This window comes from Pyrgilauda ruficollis, unplaced genomic scaffold (assembly GCF_017590135.1).
Source record: "Pyrgilauda ruficollis isolate IOZ18807 unplaced genomic scaffold, ASM1759013v1 scaffold123, whole genome shotgun sequence".
NCBI lineage: Eukaryota > Metazoa > Chordata > Aves > Passeriformes > Passeridae > Pyrgilauda > Pyrgilauda ruficollis.
In genome coordinates this window covers 569,097-597,091 of record NW_024510655.1, presented here as the reverse complement: position 1 = coordinate 597,091, position 27,995 = coordinate 569,097, and the positions used below count along the sequence as shown (strand labels likewise).

The 27,995-nt window shown below is 45.8% G+C and overlaps 1 protein-coding gene across 1 annotated transcript; it reads right to left on the bottom strand.

The window, feature by feature from the left end:
* On the bottom strand, positions 1–27,082 carry SAMHD1 (SAM and HD domain containing deoxynucleoside triphosphate triphosphohydrolase 1). The gene is made up of 16 exons (XM_041490475.1): positions 26,914–27,082; positions 26,762–26,828; positions 22,266–22,338; positions 20,801–20,961; positions 19,022–19,137; positions 17,460–17,530; positions 15,574–15,729; positions 12,888–12,988; positions 12,681–12,789; positions 12,069–12,160; positions 10,631–10,746; positions 7,546–7,685; positions 4,640–4,729; positions 3,420–3,524; positions 2,966–3,103; positions 1–1,894 (listed from the first exon to the last, which is right to left on the bottom strand). Exons 1-16 carry the CDS (start codon positions 27,074–27,076, stop codon positions 1,772–1,774), a joined length of 1,821 nt encoding a protein of 606 aa, XP_041346409.1. The 5' UTR covers positions 27,077–27,082; the 3' UTR covers positions 1–1,771.
* Positions 27,083–27,995: the final 913 nt, after the last annotated feature.

The window sequence follows — 27,995 nt, the reverse complement described above, 5'->3', positions numbered from 1 at the left end:
GTAGTTTATAAATTTATTCTTTAGAGAGGCTCAGATGAACATGTTTAGAAAAGAAATGCTCTCAGAACTTAAACTTAAGCATACACTTTTGGTTTAACATAAACAAAAGATCTTTCCCAAGTATAAAGTGCACAGTTAGTAACAACTTAAAAACAAACCAAATCAACAAGAACAAAGTTACATCAAAATGATACTTGATCTTATGCAGACAAGGAAGATAAATGCCTTCACTCTAAGATATTGTTTCTTGAGGAATAGTAAATTTTTAAAAAGCTTTTAAAGAGGTCACAAGCCCTTCTAACCAAACTGGTTCATGTGCAGGTCTGAAATACTGTTAGACAGGAGCACCAGAGGTGACACCTTCAGACACATGAGCACAGATACATAAGCAGCAGAAGTATTATGGCTATTCATTTTCCCTCCCTCTAACAGCACCAGTTCCCAGGATAAAAAGGGCAAAGGAGATATTACAGGGCTTGTGGAGTTCTCTTACAGCACTTTCCCACTGGGTTAGTTTTCAGGACCTACCCTGGCCACCCACACCTGACTGCCTGAGCCAGATGTTCAACACCTCTCTCCTTTCCAGATATATAGATCACAGCTTGCTCCAATTCCTGAGCATTACTGAACCTTTTACTTTGTGTTTTTAGTTTTGTGGTCAGACTTTTTCAAGCTTTGAGGTTTTATTTAATGAAAGCAGCCTTCCTCTTAGACCTGAGTAAAAGATGAGAGGAAAATGGTCTTCACTTGTCCAGCAGCACAGACATTCAGAACATTCACACCAGTACTGCCAGTACAGGAAAACTGTAAGAACCCTCACAGATCTACAAGAGACAGAAAAATGATACAGGGACAGCCAAGAGATCCAGGAGAACAGGATACAAGAATGGAGGGATTCCTGATGAGCCTGTCTGCCCAGTACAGTGTAAAGCAGCACCAAGGTGCACTTGGTGCAGGATGGGCAGAGCAGGGCAGACCCCTGCTGGCACTGCCCTCTCTGCACACCTGAGCCTTGCAAACACCTGGGCAGCTCAGCCTTCCTGCAACCACTCACACCACTGGCCTTTTGAGCAGTCTTTGCAGGACAGACAATAAAAAAAATAACATTCCATGTATCAAAAATACACAATAAAACAATAAAAGGCTGCATGGCACTGCAATGCATTGTTACTTCAATAAAAATTGTGGTCACTTGTAGCAAGAGGCCTGCACCAGCTTTTTGAATACTAGAAATATAACCTTTGATTATCAAAAGATTCCCCTCTCCCTTCCTTTTTTTTCCATGAAATTAATTTTGCTGATTTTGAAGATGCCACCCTTGGTAATTTCTTCTTTACCTCACCATATTTTCAGAAGCATACTTATCCCTTTCTTTCTCAGACACTAAGAAAACCACCAAAAACCCCATCAAACCTGGGTTGGGGTTTTTTCTGCTAAGTCATATAATAGCACAGCTAAGGAAGGGATCAGGACTAGACGGAGTAGTAAAATCTTGTAATAACAATGAATTGCAATTTTTAAAGTTACTCCTGCTACACAGTGCCAATACATTTAAAAAATAATGAGAACTGAGTTTACTCTGTTGTAATAAATTGTTTTTTAGAAGTCCATCTGGATTAACTATCTACATTAAAACATTCTGTATTGCAAAATGCATTCTGCATTGCTCTGTGAATTATTCCAGTCCATCCAACCAGCTTTTAGAAAAGCTGATGCTCAAATTTACTCATTTTCTGAGGAAGCAGACTGAATAGCACCAAAAAGAAACCTGCTACTTATCAAAAGAAAGCCTTTGTTTGCAGCTGGGTTCTGAGGCTCTCCTGTGTTCATCATCTGTCATGTTATTCCAGGTTTCCTTCATTGGAGTTAGATGAGGAGCAACAACATCACCATCCTAGTATTAAAATACAGGAAACATTAATTCACTTTTGCTTTCCATTTTAAAGCCGAGGAAAAGCAGCTCACCCTCAGGCTGAACTGGAAAAAAATCAATGCAAGGTCCCAGAATCTTTGTAAATCAATAAACACTGGTGACTGTGCATCCCAGAGGTGGAAACTGCTGCAGTGAGTGGTGGGGAGAAAAAAGTGCCCTGCCTGAGAAGGCATCACCATGGGCAGTCCAGCTCTTCCTAAATTATTACCAGAAAATCTGGAAGGTCAACTGGCTGTATCCTGGCCACTGGTCTACCAACAGAATCATTAGAGTGTTTCCTGTGACCTCACCACAGCACCTCATTAGCACTGCTGCAACCAACCTGCCCTTGGTGCTGGGATGTGCCTTGCACTGTCTGAAACAAGCAAGGTCATGCAGCAGCTGAGGCAGTGGGGCTCACCCAGTCACACACAGATGGTAATCTGTGCTCAGGCACTGCCAACACACACCATCAGCTGCTTAAGATCAGAAATTGGCTGGTGAGATGCATGTTGCTGTGCTCTGCAGCATGTCAGGGCCTGAACCTGAACAATGTGCTTAGAGGACACAACCAGACTCTACAACCAGGGAGAGCTGTTGCTTGATCCATTTGTAAAAAGCCCTTCTAAAATTACAAGACAGAGGCCAGAAGGATGACCTTAAGAATGGGCCTTACCCAGTTTTCCATGCCTGCCTCCCCACCTAGGAACACTCCTCTTCTGGGGGGCCTCTCATGTTTGAGGATGCAGGTCTTTCCCTGCCTGGTCTAGTGGAAAGTGTCTCTGCCATGGCAGGGGGTTGGAACAAGGTGATCTTCAACGTCCCCTTCCAACCCAAACCATTCCATGATTCTATGATCCTATGGTACTTTTAGGTGTCTCCAGCACTACTTCAGTGAAACCAAAGCACCCCAGATGGGAGCTGTGATAAAACCAGGGGTCAGGTGAGTGAGTAGGAGCCTCTGCCACAAAGGCAAGGCCCGAATGTCCAAGCTGTTAATGAAAAAGCAAGCTTATGAGCGCTAAACAAGAAATTAATGAGTGAATTTGTTACCTGTGGTTTGGTGAAATCATTCTGCATGCACCACTGAACAAAGTACTGTTTTGCAGCTGAAATAATATGTGGATCCTGACTTTTGTAATAAACCCGGACAACCTGCTCCATAAATATTTTGGGTAAAAGCTTTGAAACCTTTGAAATAAAACAGAAAAAAGCATTAGTATTTCTTGGAATACAGAAGGAAAGCAGTAAGAAGCTCCACTACAATCCATGAGTTTCATCCAAAGCAATTGTGATATCCCAGCTCCTGGTGTATTCCAATTAAATACTGATCATATGCAAAGGCTGTCAGGGTTCCAGATTGTCACAGTACAACACATACTGAAGATCTGCAAGGCCAAGGATCCCACCACCTCTCCACAAATCCTGCATGAACAACCACACAGGACTGTGATCACTTCCATCACAGATGGTGAAAATGCTTTTCAGAAGGAAAGTAAAAACCTACCTGTTCTTTACTGATTTTGACTGCCTTGGAAGGATCAGCCTTGCAATAGAAGTGAACCTTATCAATTGGATTCTGTTCCTTCATTCCATAATCCATGCTGATAACCTTGCATGTAAAACACAGAAAATGGCATTTGTTAATGTTTGTTTTTAGTTTTCTCACAATAAATACAAAAGGCCACACACACTCCACTCCTGAAAATTAGTCATCAAATGAAACAGTAATTAACAAATTATTACTTAAAAAACCAATCTGGTATTTGCATTTTGCATCTTTTCTTCCACCTCCTCTTGCTCTGATGCTGCCAGGTGGATATTCACATTTACAGTGACCAGCTCCCAGTTGTGCTCTGAAACATTCCAGTTTCCAGCACTGGAAGTGGACTGGTCCCTTGCCAGCCTGGGCCTCCCCAAAACACACAGCCTACAGAGGCTGCAGCAGAGATTACAATCATAAACATGAGGTTTAGACATAATTTACATCAGCCTGGTACACCAACATTTCTGTGCTCAGCAGGGACCCACTTCCCCATGATTTCAGTTTGTGGGACGGGAAAAGCCCAGGCAAATTCTTTAAAGCCCAGTGACCTGCTACAGTCTGGCCCAATGAAGTGAACCTTCAGTGCAAGGGTGCTGCAGGAGCAGCTCATGAGCCACTCGCTCTTCCCAGAATGAACTGAGAACAGGGATGAAGTGTGTGATGCCTGCAGACTGCCCGAGCTCCCTCCCCTGTCTCAGGCTCCCTCCCTCCCACCACTGCTGGCTGCAGACTGAGCCGTGGCTGCAGGTTTCTGCCTGCCAGGCATCAGGAGTGCAACACCTGGAGCCTGGAGGTCACTTTGCCTCTTTTCTTCCCACTGGCCCCAGAGGTTTCCTGTCTTCCTGACCCACCCAGTGGTCCCCAGGCTGCTGCCATTGACACCCATGTATCAAACCCCACAGGTTTCTCCACTGCTCCTTGTTGGACTGAGGACAGTGACAAGAGAGCCCATTTGTCACCAGGAGCAGTGTACAGGTGACAGCCCAGTGAGGCTCCCCATTGCCTGCTCCACACCCTCCCACCACAGCAAACCTCCCATGGGAAACTCATTGCCCTCAGACCCTCAAACTGAACCAGGCCTGCAGCTACAGACACCCTGTGGGTCTGTTCTTTCACCAGGGTATACAAGGCCCTCTGTGATCGAGAAGTTTTTACTTGACCCCGCTCTGAGAGGTGTTTACATCAACTATGAAATTCTCAGCCTTTAGCTCCACATCTGGAGGGTCCTTCTCTGGCTTGGAATTAGCAATGCTTTCTGCCAGGCTGTTGCTCTGAAAGAAACCAAACCAAAGGATTAACTCAGTAACTCAAATTACCTTTATGCGCTCTCAGGTCTAGGTTAAGGCAACACAACATGTGACACAATATGTTTTTAAACTAAAGCTTTAAATTCTTCACAGTTTGACAAGACTCTTGCAACAATCTGGTTGTTTGAATTACCGTACACCACAGCCATTAGTACAAAACCCAGTTTTTAGAAAGAAACCAAACTTATGCAAATGAGAAGACCCAAAATCTGTCAGTCTGTGAAGGAGGAGCTTTACACCTGATGATGGGACAGGCAGAGAGCAGGAGTGCACCATCCAGAATGCTGAAGCAGGAAAGTAGAAAATAAGTACCTTCAATCAACTGTTTTACCAATACAAATGTGTTACAATTAAGTTCCCCAAAGCTGAATACTAGACATTTTCACTGAACTTTTGTAATGAAGGGCTGCAGGATCTTACCCTCTAATAAAGCTTTTATGTCTATGCAGTAAAACATGTAAAAAACCACAAGAGACAGACAACCACAAAATAAAAAAATCCTACAAAAAGTACTCTGCTAAAGTACTCCACAAAGGAGTTTTGCTTGGTTTTGGCCCCAAGGGAATATTCCCTGCTGACACTGGGCTAACGCAAAGCAGAGGAGCACGGTTAGATGGAGAACAGCTGTCCACTGAAATGTGTGAGTCCTCATTCAAAGGCTGTGGCCTTTTTCAGGGCTGCTGTGTTCTGGGGAAGATGCAAAATTTGAAGCAGCAAGATTTCCTGGGAGCAACTGAGACTCATGGGAGTGCAGCCCAGAGCAGTCTGGAGACTGTCCCAGAGGGAAGGAATTCCACTAGGAGCAGTTGGTTTTTTTGTTTTTTTTTTTTGTTTTTTTTCCCCGTTGGTTTTTTGTTTGTTTTTGTTTTTTTTATTTTTTTTTTTTTTTTTTTTGGGGGTTTTTTTTTTTTTTTTTTTTGTTTTTGTGGGTTTTCTTGTTTTGTTTTGTTGGTTTGTTGTTTTTTTTTTTTTTTCTTTTTTTTTTCTTTTTTTTTCCTGTTGATTTGTTCATTGTAGAGATGAAGAGACTGACGAGAGAAAATCACACCCACTGCCAAGCTGGGGCACGTGTGTGGTTTGCAGTGACTCTAGAAACCAAGGAAAGGCTTATTTAGACTGAGAGCAAGCCCAGAGGAAAACTGCCAGGAGGGAACAGTCTTGAGGTAGCCTGTTTGTAATTATTTCTACTCTGTATCAGAATGTATATGTGTTAACTTACTGCCTAATTTTGCTTGCATTGTTTTGAAATTACCTTTCTGGTTTGCATTAACTGGAAACTCAACCTGAATTTGAGAACTCTCAAGCTCTTTGGGGTTTTCCCCTGGCTCTGGCCAGCTTGAGAATCACAGAAACACACAGGGCTGGAGCTACCTGGTCTAGTGGAAGTTGTCCCTGTCCATGGCAGGAGGATGGACTGGATGGCCTTTCAATGTCCTTTCTAACCCAAACCATTCTGTGGTTCTAAACACAACCTTGTGGTGTGTGAAGGAGCAGAGCAGACACAGCTCTGTCCTGTGCAGCTCCCCTGCAGCGCTGAGAGGAGGCTGAGCCTCTGACACAGGCACCAGAGGGAAACATCCTCCCTCCAGCCCTCAGCTCTGCACCCCGAGCTGCAAAGCACTGGCTGGATAGAATTACAGCACTGGCAGTGATCCAGTCTCCCTTCAAAACAACACCCTGGATACCCCAAGATTCAGTCTGGCTGGACTTTCAAAGTGACAGTTTTCCTTTCATTAATCAAGCTTCTAAAAGGAGCTGTTTAAAGGTGGAACTCGTAACATTTGCTCTCACACCTGTCTCCTGATTTGTTGGGCCACCTACCCAACCTTTTCCTCAGAAGGGCAGGAACTTGACAATCCATATACAACCATTTCATGTTTGTTTTCATCTATTTCCTCCTGCTTTTGTAATACAGAATCTCTTAACACTACTTTTTCTTAAACAAAGAACACAAGCAAATCTTCTCTTCAAACAAAAAGATGAACAGCTACATCTAGCAGTCCTTCTCTAACCTTATTCTTTAAAAGAGCTGAATTATTTTTATGAATGCTTTCTAGATGCAGACATCCACTTCTGGAAATCAGGAATAGAAAATTTTCACCAGTATGGATGAAATTTGGGGATAAGTAACTGATGACCTGACAACACAGTACAGCACATAAAAAGAGCTGAGCCAGCTGAAGTGAGCTCTAATATATCATTATTTTGAAATCAGACAACAGGAATTAAACTGTCTGCTTTAAAAAGCACTCACGTAAAAGACTGGAAAATGTACATGCATTCTCATGCTCAGTACAGAATTTAACACCAAGAAATTCAGCAGCTATTATTCAGTTTGATATTTATTCTCAAAGCAAAGCACACAAATTATGATTCAAAGCAAACGTGCCCCTTATTGTTTTGAAAGTTTTCATGAACATCAAATGATATAATAACCTTTTCAATCACTGGACTGTAAGAATCTTCTATAAAATTCTGTATTTTTCAAAAAAGCTTTTCATGAAAATATTTCTGCAATAATTCAGCTTCTGAATTTCCACCTGTTGGCATTCCTCTGACTGTCTGTAGATACAACTTTCCCCAGTTTCTTAAATGTTTCATGGCTCAGCTACTTAAAGATGGGCGGAAAACTTTTAACTCTATTTTTGAATAGCAAATAACAAAAAAACCCCCAAACCCTCAAACTAAACAAAGCCCACACAGAGATAAATGGATGTTCAGCAACTTCAAGAACATTTTTATGGGGACAGAATTCAGAACGTTCTGCTAAGGGATATTACCTTTATAATTTCCTTCTTTGATTCAGGTCGAGTCTCTCCTAAAAACTTGTATAATTCACGTCGTTCTATTTTACGCAAAATTTCTCGTGCCTCCTCCAGCTCTGGGTGACTTGAGTGCAGAATTTCCAGGTAGACACAGTCTGCCAAAGTTGCATTGATTTTTGTTATGTATGTCACAATCCAGTGTCACAGTAAAATGAACAAACAGGGCTAAAGGTTAAAGCAACCAGAAAAACTGCTGGTTCAGGAAAGTCGCTTTCAGGGAGTGACAGAACTAAGTCTGACAATGAGAAGTCACAATATTATCTTAATTATCATTAGCTTCACAATGGTTGTTGGCAGAAAAACTATCTCAATTCTCACCTTGGCAATATACTTTGTTATTTCACTGGAAGTTACTTTCTCCTCTTATTTAGCCAGTCTTGTTTATCACACTATCCTGAACTCCACCACTAACTAGCTCAGGACATGGGTAAAGACTCTGTCTTGTAAAAAAATAAAGAATGGCCATTAATCTTTCAGGTTTTGTCAGACTTTGGATGCCAGCATCAAAATCCTCCCTCCTGACTCCACACGACAGTGACACATGCAGCAAGATTCCCACCATCAGCTGGAGCAAGACAGGTTTCTTTTGATGTGGCCTCAGAACAGAAGGGTTATTTTTGGCTGTCCTAGAGACTGCTGTTGCCAGGATGCTGCTGGCCTGATCTGCACCCCACGACTGCATTCCCTGGCCAGGAACACCTGGGCAGCTTCGACACATGCTGCAAGCACAGCCTTGCAAGAGCCCACCCAGAGCTGCAACTGGCCTGAGGAGCTCCCAATGGGGTCCAGAACAATCTCTGAGCTATGCACCAAAACACAACTGGTTTAATGGACAAGCGCAACCAAAGCCAGCAACTCCTCCATGAAGAGCCACAGACCAGGTCTCTTGAGACAAAGAATAGGTAATGCAGGGGAAATAAGAAGCCCACAAATATCTTCCCTGTGCAAAAGCAGCAGTGACAAGGAATGCTTTGCTCTCTCAGCCTTTACTAGAACTAGGATTTGCTGCCAAATCAGGAGGCAACACACGGTGGCTCTTCACCCACCATGGAAGAAAACTAGGGAACCTCCTGCTGCAGAACCTCCCAGAGGTTCATAATTTGTCGAGTTCCATAACTGGACAATTTCACAGAAACATCACTCACCAGGGACTGCTGAAATAACTTTGGAGTGTCCAGGTTGCAAGCACTTGTCCTGGATTAAAGGACAGGTGTCTGCCAGAGAAGATGGGAACCTCCCTTGGAATGGCGAATATGACCCCCTTCCCTCTGAATTATTACAACATTGAAATTCCAGGGCTTTCAGACAAAGGTATGAGAGAAGGAAGAGCGGTTCCTCAGCAGCGTGTGTGTGTATAACACGGCAAACAAACGGCAGCCCCGGCACAGCGAGGAGCAGCCGCAGAGCCCCAGGGCCGCCTTCTCCCACAGACGCTCCCCCCGGGAATGGGGAGGGGGCCGGGGTCCCCGTCCCACTGAGGCTGGGTGTTGGAAAGGTCCCAGCTCAGCAGCTGCTCTCATGAGCAGAAGCTCACCCCCGGTAAGCAGAAAGCAGCGCAGGACAGAACTCCACAGCAGCAGCCTGCCCATCTCCCCTCTGATCCCGAGGGCGAGAGTGAGCAGAGCTGAGCCCAGCCCCTCAGCCAAAATCTCCCGCTATCTCTGCCCTTCCCAAGAGAATGGCAGCAAACTGCACCCTTCCCCCTCCTCCTTGGCTACATCTTTTCTCTCTCTTAAGTATTGTTCATTCCCATCTCGCAGGCAACAAATGGAAGAAAGTTCCCTGAGCAAAAAGAAAAAAAGGAAAAATCTTACCCTCCACAGCACCAGAGGCAGAAAGGAGGTTTAAGAGGAGGCCATACTCGTCCTTCATGCTCCATTGTACATGCTGGAACATTCCCCACATGACTCATCCTTGCTGTTCAGCCCTCCTTGCTGAACAGATGGTCCCAGCAAGCAGCTCCTTGCTGTGGCAGACTGTGAGAGGCTGGGCACAGCCCTGCTGTCCTTGCCCTGAACTGTGCTCCTCACCAGGTACCAGGTAGCTCCAGCAGGACCGCCAGGCCAGCCGTCCCACAGGAACAGGCCCAGAACAGGAACAACTTCAGCCCTGTTCTCTCCTTTCTGCCCAGCCTTCCACTGCTCAGCAATGCAGCTCATGCTCCCCAACAACTACTGCCCCCCAAACCAGCCACCCTTGTCCTGCCCTGAGCAGAGCACACAATGACAGAGGGGACTCCTCACCGCAGCAGACTGCAGGTGGCTGTGGCAAATGAAGGACTGCCAGCAGAAGGCCTTTAGCATGACATAAGGCACACGGGATTCTCTGCAACAGTGCCCTCAGGCCCTGTCACTTCATCCATGGACCAAAGACAGAAGTTCTTCAGTCTCTGTGTTGGCCAGCCAAGGCTTGGTGATGGAAACTCAGGAGGGTCAGCTTGGAAGCTCTGGTGAGCTGTAGCTGACAGGTGCTGCAAGAGCTGCCAGTGGTCAGGAGCAGCCCTGAGCAGGACCTGCACGCACAGAGCCAGCCACAGAGCACTAAGGCTGCCTAGCCCCCACTGCAGCTCTGAAAACAACCAGAGGAACACTGGGGCCCCACAGCACAGACCAGGAGAGGGAGGCAAGCACGGCAACCTGAGACCCCACGAGAGTTATTTGGAACCTGCTTTGGGAATAGCTTCACACCACAAAACACATCCAGTACTCCACCTGACAGAGCCACCTATGATACCACTTAGAGCTCACTCACATCCCACTTGTGACAAGTGCAACAAACTCAGGGCACGGGCAGAACCTTCTAACACTGCTGAATCTGAACATATGTGGAATATAAAGTTGGTGCTTCTTTCTCTCTCTCTATCTCCACGTAAAAGTAATTTAAATTAGAAGGTCTTGCTCTCCCTTCTAGCAAGATTTCAGAGCACAAGCATTAGACACCTCAGGCCTGCCCCACCTTCTGTGCACAAAAGCAGTAAAACCAGCATTTTAACAGGTATTCATGCTCTTTTACTCAAAAAAATAATTCTGAGACCTCATACCAGTTAGTTTAGTGTAGGCTTCCATGTCCTCCATTGCTGTAGAAATACGATACACTTTTCCTCCAGAGCCTCTTATTTCAAAATATTTGTCTGCTTTTTGAAAGGCTTCTGTTATCCTAGTTTGAGAAAAAATTACGGCTTTGGGATAATATAGTTTTGAAACACCTCACTGATCAACAGGCAAAATTAAGCAAATTAGTATGCTGTAAACAGAAGACAACAGATGAAACCACCCCCAGCACACACTGAGCACTGAAACACCTTGTCTCCATGCTGTCACTGCCCATTCCAACAGAGATTTACTGAAGACTGTTGTGGAACAGAATATAACCTTTAGATGAATGAGAAAATTCATTTTGTTCTGCTTTAGACTGGGTTTAACTCTGCTGAGACAATTGCAGAACCCTGCAAAATGGTGACATGGTCCCTCAGCTGCAAGCCTCCCTTACAGATGACCAAGCCCTTTTGCAGACTCCTTGCTTCCTGAGTTAGCTGAGAGGGTAAAGCATTGTAAAGGGAAAGCATCACAAACATGTAGTATTTTCAGATGGGAAAAAATTATATTCTAAAGATGAGATTCTTCCGAATTTCCATGTACCTTGCTGTCATTTCCAGCTTGGACACTCTTTCGAAAGGCTGCTATAATTATAGGAAGACAAGAACTGAGTTTTTCTGAACTAAAAAATATGTTTTACTTGTTATATGTAGGTACTGTCAAACCTGAGCATTTTTAGTCTGAGTTTTAGAGGATCCCTAAATCAGGAGGTGAAGCTTATTGAAATGAAAGCAATCCAAATCACTCTTGTACTGTGTAATCCTTAACATTCCTTTTTACCAAACTCAACGGACAGTTACCCAGTAGACAAGACCCTAAGGAAAAAATATTTGGGAATACAAGTATTTCTGATTCTCAAGAAAAGTAAGAAGAATAATGTTATAGGGAAAATTCTATAGACATCAACAACAGAGGTAAAACAGCAGGTACCAGCTGAGCTGGTCCTGAACAAATCTTGCACTACATAAACACAAAGCCAGGCCTCAGCTGAACTACATGAGCCCTTTCATGACTTTGTTAGTAACCTTGTTCTAGTAACCAGGCAGTTTGAGCTAAGTGGTCTCTAACTTGCAGATAAGGATTTGACTTCAGCTGTCAGCAGTTTAAATGGTTTAAGCACACCCTGGTCCTGTGCTTCTTCAGGCCTTTAGTAATTCTTCTCTAATTTAATTTAATTTAATGTGGAAGGACTTTGTCCTCCTCTCTTTCTGTTGTTGTTTGCTTTGTTAAGCACAGCCTCTATGACACTCTAAGCACTAAGTCTTTTCAAAAGAATCAGAAGTAGCTTTTATTCTCTGTCACACCTTATTGATTTTCTGAATATTCCAAATGGATGTGGATTGTTTCAATAATTGAAAAGGAAGGAAAGGAAAATATACTTGCATTATTTCAATGATGTTGCCAGTCTTATGCTGGTATGCTCTCCGATGCAGGCAATTCCGGGTGTGGAACATCTCATACAAATTTCCAACTTCCTGAATCAAAAAAACCCCATCAGCATTTACATTTGCCACTGTCTTACCAGGAAAATTAAAACAATCAATCAATTAATCAAACTAGTTGTCTGCTCCCATTCACAGCATAAAGCAGGATGATTATTATTCACAATTTCAGATTTTGAAACTGGCTCAGGGCACCGCAGGAGAGCAGTGCTGGCAGTGCCCCAAGCAGCCTGGCAGCAAAAGGACCCCTCATCCCTTCAGCAGCCCCTCACCACAGCCACGTTCAATGCCAGCCCAGCAGACCTGGAGCAGGATTACGCAGATCTGACGTGTCTGTAGAGTATCCCCTGACAGGATCTGCCACAAATCCTTTCAAACAGTGCTTTGCTCTGTCCCTCTCCCAAACAGCAGCTTCTGAGAAAAACTTTCAGAGCAGCAAATACTTCTCTTGCTCTTGGGCTAAGGGAGCATGGGCAGGATCCCCAGCCACGGGGTGCAGCTCCCCTGTGTTCCCCCCGGTGATCTGAGCCCCTGGGCTCCACACACTGCTCACCTTGTCACGGGTGCAGATGTGCTTTTGGTTTCCCACTTCACAGACCCGAGTGAAGATAAGCAATCGCTTGTAGTCAAAATTATTCGGGATTCCCAGGTGATGGCAATCCCTAGAAATATTCCACAGAGTGTTTAATGATATGATCATTTTTGTACATACAGTAGCATTTTCTCAATAGGAATTCATAATAAAATATAAGATTTGTACCTTGCAAAATAATCCCACTTGTCAACGTCAATGCCATTTTTTTTATTAGCTACAATCTCATAGAGGAAACTTTTCTCCTTTGGTCGACCACGGTAGGGCCACTGGCAGGGGAACCAAGAAGAAAAACAGCAGAAACAACAAGAAATTAAAGTGTACCAACAATGTCAAATGGTTTTTTAAAGACAGTGGGTCTTTGCTTGTGATAAACATCCAGCACTGAGATAGTGAAGAACACAAAGACAAGGAAAGAACTTCCAGAAGCTATCAGGCATTAGAAATCCAGAAGAGGGCCTAAGTAGCTGTCTTCTCATAATCTCAAGAAGAATAAAACCTATGAACACAAGTATTTATTGCCCATTACTCTACTAAAAGAAAGTCTGCAGCTTTGAAATGAAAAACCAAAAAAACAACATACCAGCAAAGAGGGGAAATTTTGGAATGATTTAATTTTCAGGGAATTAAATACACAAATATGACACTGTCCTGCAATCTTCTGCAATCTACAACTCCATAGAACAGAGTTTAAAAACACTTAGAAGTTTTAAGAAAAATTTTTTGAATATTCAGCTACTTAAACTCCTGCCTCACAAGGGACAACTCAGCCATAAGGTGAACAGGAAATGAACGCCAAAATAGTAAGATAAAAGGTGCACATTTTCTTGAAATATTAAAGATCCTTCACCTAAAAAAATGCCATAAAGTGGCCTTGAAATTCTGAAAGTGGAAAGCATTATATGCAAACATGGCTTCAATGTTACCTGCACTACAGAAATACTAAAACTGATGTGAATAGCAACAGAAACACATGCAAGCAGCAGGATGCAAGCACATCATGGATAAAAATACCATGATCACAGAGCTCTGCTACTGGCACATGTTCAGGACACTGTTTATGTCTGGTGCCTGAACACCCACTGTCCATGTCATGACAGAGGCCACAGTGCACAGCCTGCCAGTGCAATCTGCTGCCTAACACCGGGAAGGTGCTGCCATGTATCACGTGTGGCACTCCTCCACCTGGTATCCTGCTGGAAAACAGGCACAGAATCCAAACAAGGCAAAACAGACACGGGGAAAGAACCTGGCACAAGATCAATGCTAGTGGCAGGCACCAAGATTTGTGTGCAAATGAGTCCAGTGGGATAAAAGTCAGCTTGTGGATTTTGTAAATGGATGTCCTCTTCCTATAGCATCTCAGACTCAATTTCACCATGCCAATTTCCTTGTATTTGCCATGGGATTGCTACCCACTCCTGCAGCAGAAAATAATGGGCAAGTGTGAACATTTGTGGGTTACTTGTTTGGGACTGTATATAAATACTGATTAGGACCAGACTGTCCTGACAGATCTCCCACTGACTTCAGCTGCTACCAGTTGTTTACTCTGGTGGCAACTGAATGAGTGTCCCTGAAGAGATGACAAAAGCTGTAAAGTGTAAAATGAGGAGAGAGGACTGAGGTCTTTCATAGAATTGCAATGATTAAGAACTGCCATCCCTTCCTGCTTGCCTCTTGAGGCAACTCATTTCTTCAAGTCTTATCCCTGCCTCTATGTTTGCTACTGCAATAAATCAAAGCATTTTGCTGCTGTCATCAAAGCTGTTGTGGCTCTGACACTTGGGCCAGGCTTGAGTTGCTCACTGCCTCATCACTGCCAGAGCCCAGTTTTGTTATCAAGACTGGGGGAGGCCTCCTTTACTCCAGGCCAAGCCCCCTTAGGTCCCTCAGCTGCTCCTCATCACACTCGCGTTCAGACCCTTTCCCAGTTCTACTGCCCCTCTCTATTGCACTTCAGTGTCTTTCTTCAAGTGAGGGGCCCAAAACTGAATGCAGAATTTGAGTTGTGGCCTCAGCAGCACCCAGCACAGGGGCACTGTCACTGTCCTGGTCCTGCTGGCCTTGCTATGGCTGGTACAGGCCAGGTGCCCTTGTCCTCTTGCTCATCTGGCTCATTTTCAGTCACTGTCAACCAAACAGCACCTCTTTTCTGCCCAGCCACTTCCCAGCTGCCCTGACTCCAGCCTGCAGCAGGACTCAACACCTGACATTGTGGAACCTCACACAATGGGGCACATTGATCCAACTTGTCCAGATCCCTCTGTAGAGCCTTCCTGCCTCCCAGCTGAACATGACCTGCATTTCCTAAACCCAGGCTGGCTGGGCCTGGTTCCCTGCTTGTCCTCTACGTGCTACATGATGGCATTCAGGATGATCTGCTTCATGACCTTCCCTAGCACCAAGGTCAGGCTGACAGCCCTGTAGCTCCCTGGATCATCCTTCTGACCCTTGTTCATGGAGTCACATTTGCTGATTTCCAGTCAACTGGGACCACCCAGGACTGCAGGTAAATGATGAAAAATACCTTGGTGAGCACTTCTTCCAACTCCTTCAGTACCCTTGAGTGGATCCTAGTCACCAGTTAGGTTCCCTAAATACAAGTAACTTTCTACAGCTTTCCTCCGATCTGGAAGCTTTTGGGTAAGGATTCTCAGGGAACTGTAAGCACATTAACACATCACCATCACTGTAAGAAATAAACACAATACTCCTCCAGCATCAGTTGTGACAAGATTTCCAGAACTCCACAGAAGTAGAAGTAACATATAGCAGAAGCCAAAATTATCTGTTCTTTCAGCGAAATAAAGACGCTTCTTGGGATTCCCACAGGAGCAACACACTGACTCACCGACTTCACACAGGCAGCTTCATCTACAGGCCCTCCTATTTGCTCCTTGATGAACAACATATCTTCTTCCAGGACAAGACCATTGGACTTCATGACTCCTTCTAGTTTATTGGAAGTGATCAAGTGCTCAAACATTTGAACAGAAGAAGTTTCATGCTGTGAAAAAACCCCATCCAAATATTTTATTACATAGTTTAAGCATCTTTCCTGCAGAGTAACAGCTTTACTCCAAGCCATCAGCACTGCCTAGCAGGGCACACGGGCAGGCTGGTGTGAAGTACAGCAGCTGGGTGCTTTCCTAGTAATTTTCAATTAAACAGAAGAGGAAATCACCTGGTCTACAGAGTCCAGAAACACACTCTTCAGCAGAGAGCTGTTAATTCTGTGTGTTGACAAACAGCAGCAAGGCAGTTACAATGCTAAGAGACAAAATATCAATTTTGCTGTGTAAAAGATTACTCATCTGATTTTGCTAAGAAATTACAAGCAGAGAGAGGCCTGAAATGACTGTGTTGCACTTCATTCACAGCAAACAACTGTTTAAACTCTGTTCAAAATTTTGGAAAGTCTGAATTCTAAACACTACTGAATATCCTGCCTTTGGACTAAACATACTGGAAAGGAAGCTGCCAGTTGGTATTTTTGAAATGTAAAACGTATTCTGCAGAAAGCTCTCAATACGCATTTTAAGGCACAATGCTGACCAAAATGATCAGTGCAGACCTAACAAGGATATCATCACAAGATTAGAAAACAACATTCTGGTTTTCAATTAAGCCATCAGAACGATGCAATAAGGTAAGGCCAGATGACCACTACAGCCTCACAAGCAATGGAACTCTTTAAAGATTAATTATTCTGCCTCTAAAAATCTCAGGTTTGTCTTTTTACTTTAATACTGAAAAGCCTACCTTCCAATTCAAATCTGGACGAGTGAGTGGAATAAATCTTCCATCAAACATGTGTGAAAATGGCCCATGACCTTAAGCATAAAGATTACATAGGTTTAGTCTGAGACACAGTTGTCAGCAAAAATTTCTTGAACGAGCTTAGGATGTAAATTCTCCTGTATTTGAATTTTCTTGACATATCATAGAGTCTTACACTGGTTTGGGTTGGAACATTAAAGATCATCTCATTCAGACCTCTGCCATGGGCAGGGACACCTTCCACTATTCCAGGCTGCTCCAAGCCCTGTCCAACCTGGCCTTGGACACTTCCAGGAATAGGGTGGCCACACTTCTCTGGGCAACCTGTGCCAGGGCTTCCCCACTCTCACAGGGAAGAATTCCTTCCCAATATCTCATCTAACCCTGCCCTCTGCCAGTGGAAAGCCATTCCTTCTTGTCCTGTCACTCCAAGCCCTTGTCCAAAGTCCCTCTGAGCTCTGCTAGAATCCCTTTTATGTGGTCTAAGGCTGCCCTGCAGCCTTCTTCCTCCAGGCTGAGCACTAAATTACAAGCAGAGAGAGGCCTGAAATGACTGTGTTGCACTTCATTCACAGCAAACAACTGTTTAAACTCTGTTCAAAATTTTGGAAAGTCTGAATTCTAAACACTACTGAATATCCTGCCTTTGGACTAAACATACTGGAAAGGAAGCTGCCAGTTGGTATTTTTGAAATGTAAAACGTATTCTGCAGAAAGCTCTCAATACGCATTTTAAGGCACAATGCTGACCAAAATGATCAGTGCAGACCTAACAAGGATATCATCACAAGATTAGAAAACAACATTCTGGTTTTCAATTAAGCCATCAGAACGATGCAATAAGGTAAGGCCAGATGACCACTACAGCCTCACAAGCAATGGAACTCTTTAAAGATTAATTATTCTGCCTCTAAAAATCTCAGGTTTGTCTTTTTACTTTAATACTGAAAAGCCTACCTTCCAATTCAAATCTGGACGAGTGAGTGGAATAAATCTTCCATCAAACATGTGTGAAAATGGCCCATGACCTTAAGCATAAAGATTACATAGGTTTAGTCTGAGACACAGTTGTCAGCAAAAATTTCTTGAACGAGCTTAGGATGTAAATTCTCCTGTATTTGAATTTTCTTGACATATCATAGAGTCTTACACTGGTTTGGGTTGGAACATTAAAGATCATCTCATTCAGACCTCTGCCATGGGCAGGGACACCTTCCACTATTCCAGGCTGCTCCAAGCCCTGTCCAACCTGGCCTTGGACACTTCCAGGAATAGGGTGGCCACACTTCTCTGGGCAACCTGTGCCAGGGCTTCCCCACTCTCACAGGGAAGAATTCCTTCCCAATATCTCATCTAACCCTGCCCTCTGCCAGTGGAAAGCCATTCCTTCTTGTCCTGTCACTCCAAGCCCTTGTCCAAAGTCCCTCTGAGCTCTGCTAGAATCCCTTTTATGTGGTCTAAGGCTGCCCTGCAGCCTTCTTCCTCCAGGCTGAGCACTCCAGCCCTCCCAGCCTGGCTCCAGAGCAGAGGGGCTCCAGCCCTTGGTGTATCTCCAAGGCCTTGGGGCAATTATGGGGTGCATAAGTAGCACCCCATTCTTATGGCGGAGTGCAGGGCTGGTGGCAGCTCTGCAGGTGGGGTGTCACCTGAGCAAGGCAGAGGGGCAGAATCCCCCTCCACCTCTGCCCATGCTGGGGATCAGCCCAGCACATGGGGGGTTCTGGGCTGCCTCTGGTCCTGTCTTACCCACCAACACCCCCAGGGTGCTGCTCTCAATCCACTCCCTGCCCCTCCAGCCTGTCCTGGTCCCTCTGGATGCCCCATCCCTTCCCTCCAGCATGTGACCCCATCACACAACTCGGTGCTGTTCACAAACTGCCCAAGGGTGCATTGATCCCACTGTCCCCATCACTGACAGATATCCAACAGGGCCAGCCCCCACACAGGGCTCCACCTGGACATCGAGCCTGAAACACCGCTCCGAGTGCAACCATCCAGGTAATTCCTTCCCCATCATCTGTGAGGAAGACTCAGGTGTAACGAGTACACCTTCCTAAGATACTTCAAGTACTACTGCACTTAACAGCCAGTTCCAGCACCTACACCACAGACAAGTAGTGCAGCAACACCGAGAATATTAAATTACTCTGTGTCAGCTCTGACGAAAAGACGTAGTTATGAAATAAATCTTACAATTTTGGAGAGGAACACTAATTTTCGTTCTGAAATGTTTAAAGAGCCCTGGAGAAATCACAGAAGGAAGTGGACACTTCAGCCACTGAGGGCAGAACTCTAAGCACCACTTGGGCACAGGACAAAACACTAGCTAAGAGTGGCTACAGATTCAGGTGGAACTGTCTCCACAGATGTACTCCAGACCAAACAGAACAGATAAAACCGTTCTGGAATATGGCCATGCACTGAGCAACCCAAAACAGCTCACATATTCTGACCTCACAGCCAGCCTTTCATCCTGGTTAGCTTTCCAAGAGCAACAACCCATCTCAGTTGTTCCTTACCCAAATCATGACAAAGGCCAGCAATTTCTACACAAAGGATGTCTCGCTGGGTTATACCCAGTTCTGGTTGTCTCTCCTTCAGTGTACGAACCAGACATCCTGCAAGGTAGCCAACCCTGTTGCAGGAGGAAAAGAAAGAAATACAGCATTGGTTTAGGATGAACAGAAAAAGAGAAGCTCCCCTACTCTGTTTTGCTCCATTAAGTCACAGTCCTTATCTGAGGGGCAGCATGCAAAGAATACCCAAACCCTGATGTGGGAGAGAATCACAAACTGCTTCCTGTAGTAGAGTTTTAGTCCTCTGAAAGCAAAAAAGCATGGGATACCATGCCCAAATGGATACCATGCCCAAAACAGAGAGACTCTACAGCACTCTGCAGTATTTCATAACACACAACCCCGCAGAAGCTGTGTAAAGGAACAGCAGTGCACTACTGACAGTGAGAATCTTAAAGTGCCTCAGCTTACACTGAATCCAGTCAGGGCAAACTGCAAAGGTGACAACAGTCACCAAAGCATATGGTACAAACTGCTGCTTTATTAATAGCTCACGACAATTATTTCTCTTCTTCTCATTCATTTTAGATTTGAGATTTGATTTAATCGAACGGGCACAAAACCAGCAGGAGAAAATATATAGCATATAGTCCCATAAACTGTTTGTTACAACCTCTGCACAAACCTCTTTTTCTACTTGCCTCAACAGTTCCCCTTTCAGAACAGCTTAAAGCAAGACAAGGCTTTCTATGACGAGGTAATATGTTTCATTAGTCCAAATTTCATTGTTTGATGGCTTTTTACTAGACCAATAAGCACACAAAGCTCAGTTCTTCTATTTGTAACACTGCAGAAATCTTTGAGATTATATACAAGTGGAGAACAAATGTCCTAAATTTAACTCGATAGATCAATGTAAGTGTTCAAAAGAAAAATTGCTGACAGAACTGAAGTTTTCAGACTTCTGTTGTGAAAACTTTGTTTATATTCAACCACATTTCTGTCTTTTTGGTTTACCCGATACAATCAATCCAGGCTGCCTCATTCATCTCACCCTTTTGCCAAGAGCCATTTGAATCTCATCATAAGTAAGATTTACTCCACAATATTTCAGCCCCAGCAAAAGCAACTTTAGGCTGACCAGATCACCTGAATAAAAACTGCTTACAAGCTTAATTTCAGTGCCCCTTGAGATATACCCTTAAAACAAGCTCAAATTTGTCATTCATCAGCTTTCCTGAGGAGTGTGAATGACCTAGAAACACTCTACGAATCCTTGAGTCCATCACATTTCTGCTTAATGGAATGACAGCCTGACAACCTGCCATGGATTGCATGAAGCACATTCACCTACAAAGGCAAACGTTACAGATCAAATTAATTTTGGCTGTGCTGGATGATGTGTGGGGATTACAGCTGTCTGGCAGATCATAAGAGTAGCCCTGGTACACTTACTAAGTTTATTCTTCAAAACTGTATTTTGACTGGGGAACATAAAGCATGTACAGTTTTCAGCTAACATTATTCTTAGAATAATAAAGGGTGGGGAAGGAAATCTAACATTGATCCATCTTGGTCTGTTTATCTGTCTTTACTAAAAGAAATTCAAGGGAACAGCCCACAGTCATATGGGATATCCAGGAACATCTGAGACCAGAAACGCCCTCCCAGCAGTTTTCACCAATGCTCAGACATCAGTGCCCCCTGGCTGGCACTCCACAGCAGCAGAACCAAACTTAGGGATATCTAGATGCCAGAGATCCATCAGAACCACCAGCTTACCCCAGGGAGTGTTCAAAGCGGTTGTGAGAGGCTCCCGGAAAAACAAAGTACGTGCCACCCAGCTGCTTGATATACCGCAGGCGCTGGAACTGAGGGGTGTCGATGATACGAACAAGCAGGGGATGCAACTCAATGTGCCCGTGAATAGGATCATTAAAAACCTACAGAAGCAAGAAAAAGAAAAATTAAAATTTGACTTCCAAAAGAAACAGGTACCAAGGTATTTGGTGGGTCAGGTATTTGGTGGGAGAGACTGTTCATCTTCTGTAAAACAGACATATCCTGCCAACCCTATATCAAGATCTATCACAGAATCACAGCATGGTTGAGGTTGGAAGGGACCTTAAAGATCACCTTATTCCAACATACTACCAGGGGCAGGGACAGCTTTCACTAGATTGCTCCAAGCCCTGTCCAATCTGACCCTGAACACTTCCAGGCACGGGGCACCCTCAACCTCTCTGTACAACCAAATTTATCTTGGAGAACTACTAAAACTTGACACCGAAAAGATAAAACTGCCTATTTCACACAGCAAGGGAAGTCAAAATGCCTAAAAATGTTATCTCCAACTGCGCATTTCCAAAACTTAACATGTGTGAAAACTGCTGTCTTTATTAATCTCCTGTTCCAATTAAAGGAGCATACTGCAATGCACGTCTGAGATATCCAATAAAAGTGTTTGGCCTGATACTGTTCATGCTTTCAAAATCAAATGCAATATTGCTGGGTGGAAATTATGATTGTTACTTTTTTCTTAAAACAAAATATAAACCCCCAAGATGACCAAAATATGAAATAATCACTTCCTGATAAGCACATATTTTTAGAGACATCTCAGTAACTACAGGGACTCAGGTAGAAAAGGTAAACATTTAATCTTTGATCTTTGCTGTTAAACTGCAGGTAAAACCATTCCATCACACACATATCTTGGTAAAATACTGAGGCAAATAAGGTTTTCCTGTGCTCTCTGCCCTTGGTCACTGAGCTGGGAGGGCTCTAGCAGATATGCAGACTACTACAGAACGTGCACAGCCCTGGCCCCGGTTAAAGCAACACACACCACTGGGAGAAACAGCTGGACACAGGAAACAGTGAAAGCAAGGAGGAGTCTGTTAACTCAGGCCTGGGGAAAAACTAATAAAATAAACCAAGGGGAGGCTCTACACAGAGGGATGTGAAAGGGAGCTTCTCCAACACATGTCAAACAGCTCTTCTGCTCATTTAATCCCTTACAGCCTGCAGGTGCCCACTAAAAGCTTCCACATGAGGATTCCAGAATTTCTTCTTGTTAATGTGGTTTTTCACACACCACCACTACCAAGGGCCCAGAGTTTGCTGGGCAAAGGAAAGGCAGCAGCTGGCAGCACCAAGCCAAGAGTGGGGAGGCAGAGAGGGGGAGCAGAGCCCCATGCAGGGCTTGGGGCAGGACCTGGCCATGAGTCCCCATAGCATGGGTTACCTTCATCACCTCCATGTGCTGCTGCTGCATCTGTGTCAGGCACGCCAGCACTTCCAGTCGCTCAGCTGGGCAGCTAGGAAGGAAAAAGACACTGAGAGCAAAGTCTGCAATGCATGTCCCTTTACAATTTGCAGTACATATGCAATTACTTATGGAAGTTCACATTACTTTGATGTTCCTTGATGGAAGAAGACTGCAACTGCAACTTTTTCAGAAAAATACTGAAAGCATTTATCCTTCTAAAATCAAGTTTAGAAGGAAGGAAGCAAACAGCTACAGAACAAGTCTGTAGAGCTGTGTAAGAGCTTCTCCCACTTACACAGAACTGAGAAATAAAACCACCAAGAAACTGATAAAAAAAACTGTGTAAGCCACACCTGGAGTCCTTTAAACTTATTCAGATGTTGCAGGCTGCTTTCCCATAATTGACATTTTTTAAGGATGCAAAACTTCCTTAAACTAAAATGTCAGAGTTCCAACAAGTTATTTTTATAAAAATTTCTTGTAATTAGTCAACTGTCTATTAAAAGTTTAATGCTGTCAAATTAACTTGAATTTTACATAAATTAATTTCAACTCCAGCAGCAAAACCACTGCAGTTTAAAACATGTTCTAGTTTTGTTGAGACTGATTCTTCTATTTTGCAAAGACATTTTGCTGTCATTTTTAATAAATTATTAAAGGTCCCCTTCACAACACACACCCAAACTTCCAGTGCAGGTATGCTGCTGTAGCCACAGCAGTCTAAGAACACAGGTGGGACAAGTCTGGAGAGAGAGAGATAATATGCCCTATCACACCTACTTTTACTAACTCTGCAAGCCTTGCCCTTGAGCTAAATGGCTTCAGTCTCACTATGATACCATGAAAAAGTACTTTTTCTCCAAAGAAAAGATTGGTTTGATATCAGCTTTTCAACATAAAATTTAACAGAAAATAAGACTATAAAGTGTCAACTATTAGGAAAAAGTACTGCTTGATGCACTACGTATTCTCATCCAAATCATTTAATAATTCACAATCCCTAAAATATTAAAGGCATGTGATGTTTGAGCTGCTGGTGAGTACTGCTCCTCTCAACCACTTTGGTATTGCTTTCCCTGACAGGGAGCTCTTGGGCTGTGGCTGCTGCTCAGACTGCAACAAGGCAGTGCTGGAGCACCTCTCCTAAGCAGACAGGCTGAGAGAGCTGGGGCTGTTCAGCATGTGTTCCATGATACAAGTCTGAGGGCAAAGAAACCAACATTGCAACCAGCAGCTATTAAACTAACATAATGAATGCTTTTAACAACTTATTTTTCACACAGAATCACAGAATTAACCAGGTTGGAAAAGACCTTTGATATCATCAAATCCAACCTATGACCTAACATCACCTTATCAACCAAACCATGGCACTAACTGACACACCCAGTCTTTTTTTAAATATCTCCATGGATCATGACTCCTCCACCTCCCTCCTGGGCAGCCCATCCCAATGCCCAATCACCCCTTCTGTTAAGGATTTTTTCCTAATCTCTAGCTAAAACTCACACTGGTGCAGCTTAAGATTGTGTCCTCTTGTCCTGCCTGGGAGAAGGTACCTCCTCTTAGGGAGCTGTAGACAGTAGTAAGGTCTCCCCTGAGCCTCTTCTTCTCCAGGCTAAACAACCCCAGCTCCCTCAGCCACTCCTAATAAGGCTTGAGTTCCAGACCCTTCACCAGCCTTGTTGCCCTTCTCTGGACATGCTCCAGCATCTCAACATCCCTCCTAAATCAGGGGGCCCAGAACTGGACACAACACTCAAGGTGTGGCCCAACCAGCACAGAGGAAGAATCACTTCCTTAGTTCTGCTGGCCACACTATTTGTATTTTAATATGCTCTGTTCAGATCTGTCATCTGGCAACTCTTTGTGCCCCACACTGAGCTCCAAGAAGGATTGTAGTGGATTAACCCCAGACAGGAACTCAGTCCCACACAGCCACTCGCTACTCTGGTGGGATGGGGAGGAGAATTGGGGAAAGGTTAGATCCTGCATGCTGGATACTGGTGTGACCAATTGCCTGGATGCCCCACCTTCCCTGCTCTTCATCCTCCTTCAGATAGAAGACAGCTGCAGGGCATTTTTCACCTGAAGTCTACATGGCCAGACCCCCCCAAGCAAGACAAATCCTGCTAACATAAGAAATTGTAGTTTTCCAGGGATCTGCAGGCAGATTTCCCCCAACAGTCAAATCAGCATTACTGATGGCTGCTTGGAAATGGTGACAACTGGCACTTCCTCATCCACTCCCCTCCCTGCTTTGTCCGCACCCTCCTTCATGCCACAGGTCACAAGGATGAGAATATCCCTTTCCTGTGCCTGAAGAGGTCAGCCAGACAGCCCCACTCATCATTTGTGTTCAGCACACAGCACACCACACAAAACATCCACTGCCAGCAACATGAGAACACCTGGGAAACTCAGAGAGCTGCCTCCAGGCACCAGTGGCCCAAGGTCTCCCCTCTGAACATCTAGGAACCTAGGGAACTAAAGACATGCATTCATTAGTGGCCTGTCACAGAGAAATGATCAAACTTACTGCAGGACAGTGTGCAGTGGGCAGCAAAAGAATTGTTTAGAGATGTTTACAAAAAATAGAATGCTTGAGCAATTTCTCCTCCAACTCTCAACAGTTTCAGCTTAAGAGAAACAAGATGTCAGATCTCATAGAAGGAAACTTATACAAAGTTAATATCTTATACAAAGAAAACCCACAAGCCACCTGTAAACCCATCCCCATTTGCTCTCCACATCACCTGGGAGCTCTCTACAGCCCTGTGCCCCCATCACCTGTATCCCATGCTGAGGGACTCCTGGCTACCCCATCCTGCTGCCCATGTTCAGCACTGACAGACAGTCTCTGACTCCCCAGACTGCCTGCACATGTCCAATGTGTCCTGGACACCCGATGCTCCTTCCCTGCTAGAAGCAACCAGCCTCCTGGCAAATCCTAAATAAAACCAGACACCAGCTTGTCATTTCAGTCAGGCAATTACCTGGTATTTCAGCAATAAACAAAGCCTTCAGCTGCCTTCACGACATCACAGCATTTCTATCTGCACACTTCAAACCGCAGCAGTTAAACCCCTCTTCCACAAAAAGAGAAATCAAAAATACCTTAATGACTCCAGCACGTCTTACCTTGTCCAAAGCACAGCACTTCTGCCTGGTCCCGCTGCATCACACAGCTTTTTATTGTCTTCTAATACTCATGCCCACGCACCCGCCCTTTCCCACTCCCACTTTGTACACAGATCTCTCAAAAAAAAAGCAGAAGAGCCCTTCACCCTCAGCACAGCGTGAGCTCAGACGAGCCTTCAGCCAAGGAGCCAGCACCAAATTGCTCTAACCCTCAGCAGAAAGCACAGCTCTGCACTTGTGTGCACCTGCCAGATTACACACCCCAGCCTACCTCAGGGCCACCAGCCACAACACCAGCAAACAGCTGGAGCCAGCACGTGGGTTTTGAGACAAATTGGAAGGAAACAGTATAAACAAGGTTAACAAAGGAGTAAAGAAAAGACATTACAAGATTAAAAACCACCAGGAAGTATGTGGTGGAGCAAGCAGGCTCACATCTCACCAGAGGGGAGCAAAAGAGGATCCCCAGTGGGGCAGAGAAGGGGCAAAGGGGCCTTTCCAACACACAGAATAGCAGGACAGATTCATACTCTCTGTTGTTCCAGAAAAGCAAGAAAATATATTCACCACCAGAAAGATAAAAGGGTTTTGGGCCCAGTCATCCCTCACTGCTGGGAACAATCCTTTACACACCTGAACAGCATCCAGTGTCCCTGTGTTTGTGGCAGGTGACCACTACCAGCCAGACTGCCTGCTCTGGACACTCAGGGCACCAAGGACTCGGCCATTCACCCGCAGGCCCCTATTCTGCCAGAACACACTATAACACTTCTTTTTCCACAGCAGTCCATGCTCCTGTCGGCACAACAGAGAGCCAAGTGCCGGCAGCTGCTGCACGGCTGCCCTTGGATTTCTCCAAGGGTGACAGTCAGCCTCTCCCGAGCAGCATCTCCTGCTCTGTCAAACATCGGGGCCGCTGTCCTTCCTGGAGGTGGAGCAGCAGCAACTTCAGGCACAAAAGTAAGTTCCTATCAGAACCCGTGGAGCTCACTCTTGTGTTCCCAGCATCTCCCAGCTCACTCTTGTGTTCCAAAGCTCACAGCGCTACCCAGGGGATTTTCACTAAACCTTTCTAAAGGATCGAGGTTTTTTGCTTGTCATGGTTATTTGAGCAGCAAGCGTCCGCGCCATGGTTGTGCTGGGATCAGCAGGAAACGGGAACTGCTCCGAGGTCCGGGATCAGCCCCGTGGAGCCCGTTCCCTGGCGCTCCCCCCGCACAGCTCCGCTCGAGGCGTTTGGGGCGGCCGCGGCCTAGAGCGGCGCCGAGCCGGGCCGCGCGTGCAGCCGCAGCTCCCGGGCCTGGGCCCCTTTCCCCGCGGGCGGCGCTCACCAGACGCGGACGAGCTCGGGGGCGCAGGCCGGCAGGTCCAGCAGCATCCTCCCGGTGACTCCGCTCTCTGCGGGAGCAAGAGAAGCGTCAGCACCAGCGCCCGGGCACACGACCACGGCCCCGGCTCCGGCTCCGGCCCCGGCCCGCCGTACCTCGGAAGCGGCGCAGCAGGCTGGGATCGCCCACGCCGCAGCGGGCGAGGTGCTGGCAGAGCCGCTCCGTGTCCCACAGCCGCGGGTCGCTGCGGTCGATGCCGGGGCCGCGGGGCCCCTCGCACCGCGCGCGCTTGGCGGGAGCGCCCGCCGGGCTCCCCATCCCGCACCGCCACCGCGCAGGCGCCACCCGCCCGGGGGTCCGGCGCGCAATGACGTCGCGGCCCCTCAGCCGCGCCTGGTCATGGCGGCCGGCCCGGCCGGGGGCTCTGAGGGGCCGCACCCCACAGGGCGGCAGGGTCCCCTCTGGGGCCCGCCGGTGCGTGTGCGCCGCGGCGACCCTGCTCTGGGGGATTCACGTGGACTACCTGGAACCCTGCACTGGCACTGCCCGGTCATCATCCCAAATCCCAGGCATCATCGCAAACACCAGTGGTGCTCGCTGCCACGTGGTGCTCCCAAAAGAAGTGATGCTTCAGCGCCGCTGCCTTCATACAACACTGCTGAATCCGAACTCGTTCAAGGTCTGATTCCCAAGACATCATGGGCCGTGGAAACAGCCCCACCGCAGCTGCCAGGTGCCCCGTTGCTCCCAGCCGCGGTAATGGACACCACAGCCATCCCAGGCAGAGACACATGGGCTGGTTTTACATATTCTGTTCTCATGTAATTTTCCAATATCCATGAAAACAGCTCAGCTCCCCAAGGCCTCTGAGTGCCACGAAGGCCGCAGAAGGGGCCTAAAACTTTGGCTCCCCATTACAGACCCCACAGAGCAAGGCTGGCAGAATATCTGCTGCCTTGATCCAGCCCGCAGCCTTGTCAGAGCTGTCTGCCACACGTGCAGCTGCACATGGTGCCCGATGGACGAGATACTCTCACCAGCACAGCTTCTGGGGGAGCCCACTCACTGCTCCCAGCAGCCCCAGGGACTAAGGGTGTGCCAGGCAGTCCTCCTTTGGAAAAGCCTGTCGCTCCATGCCGGGATTCTGAGGTTGAGATGACCCCGAGGTAGTAGAAAGTCTTTTTTCTCCCAGCCCCACGACAGAAGAAGAAGTCGTCGAGATTCGTCGGTTCTGCTT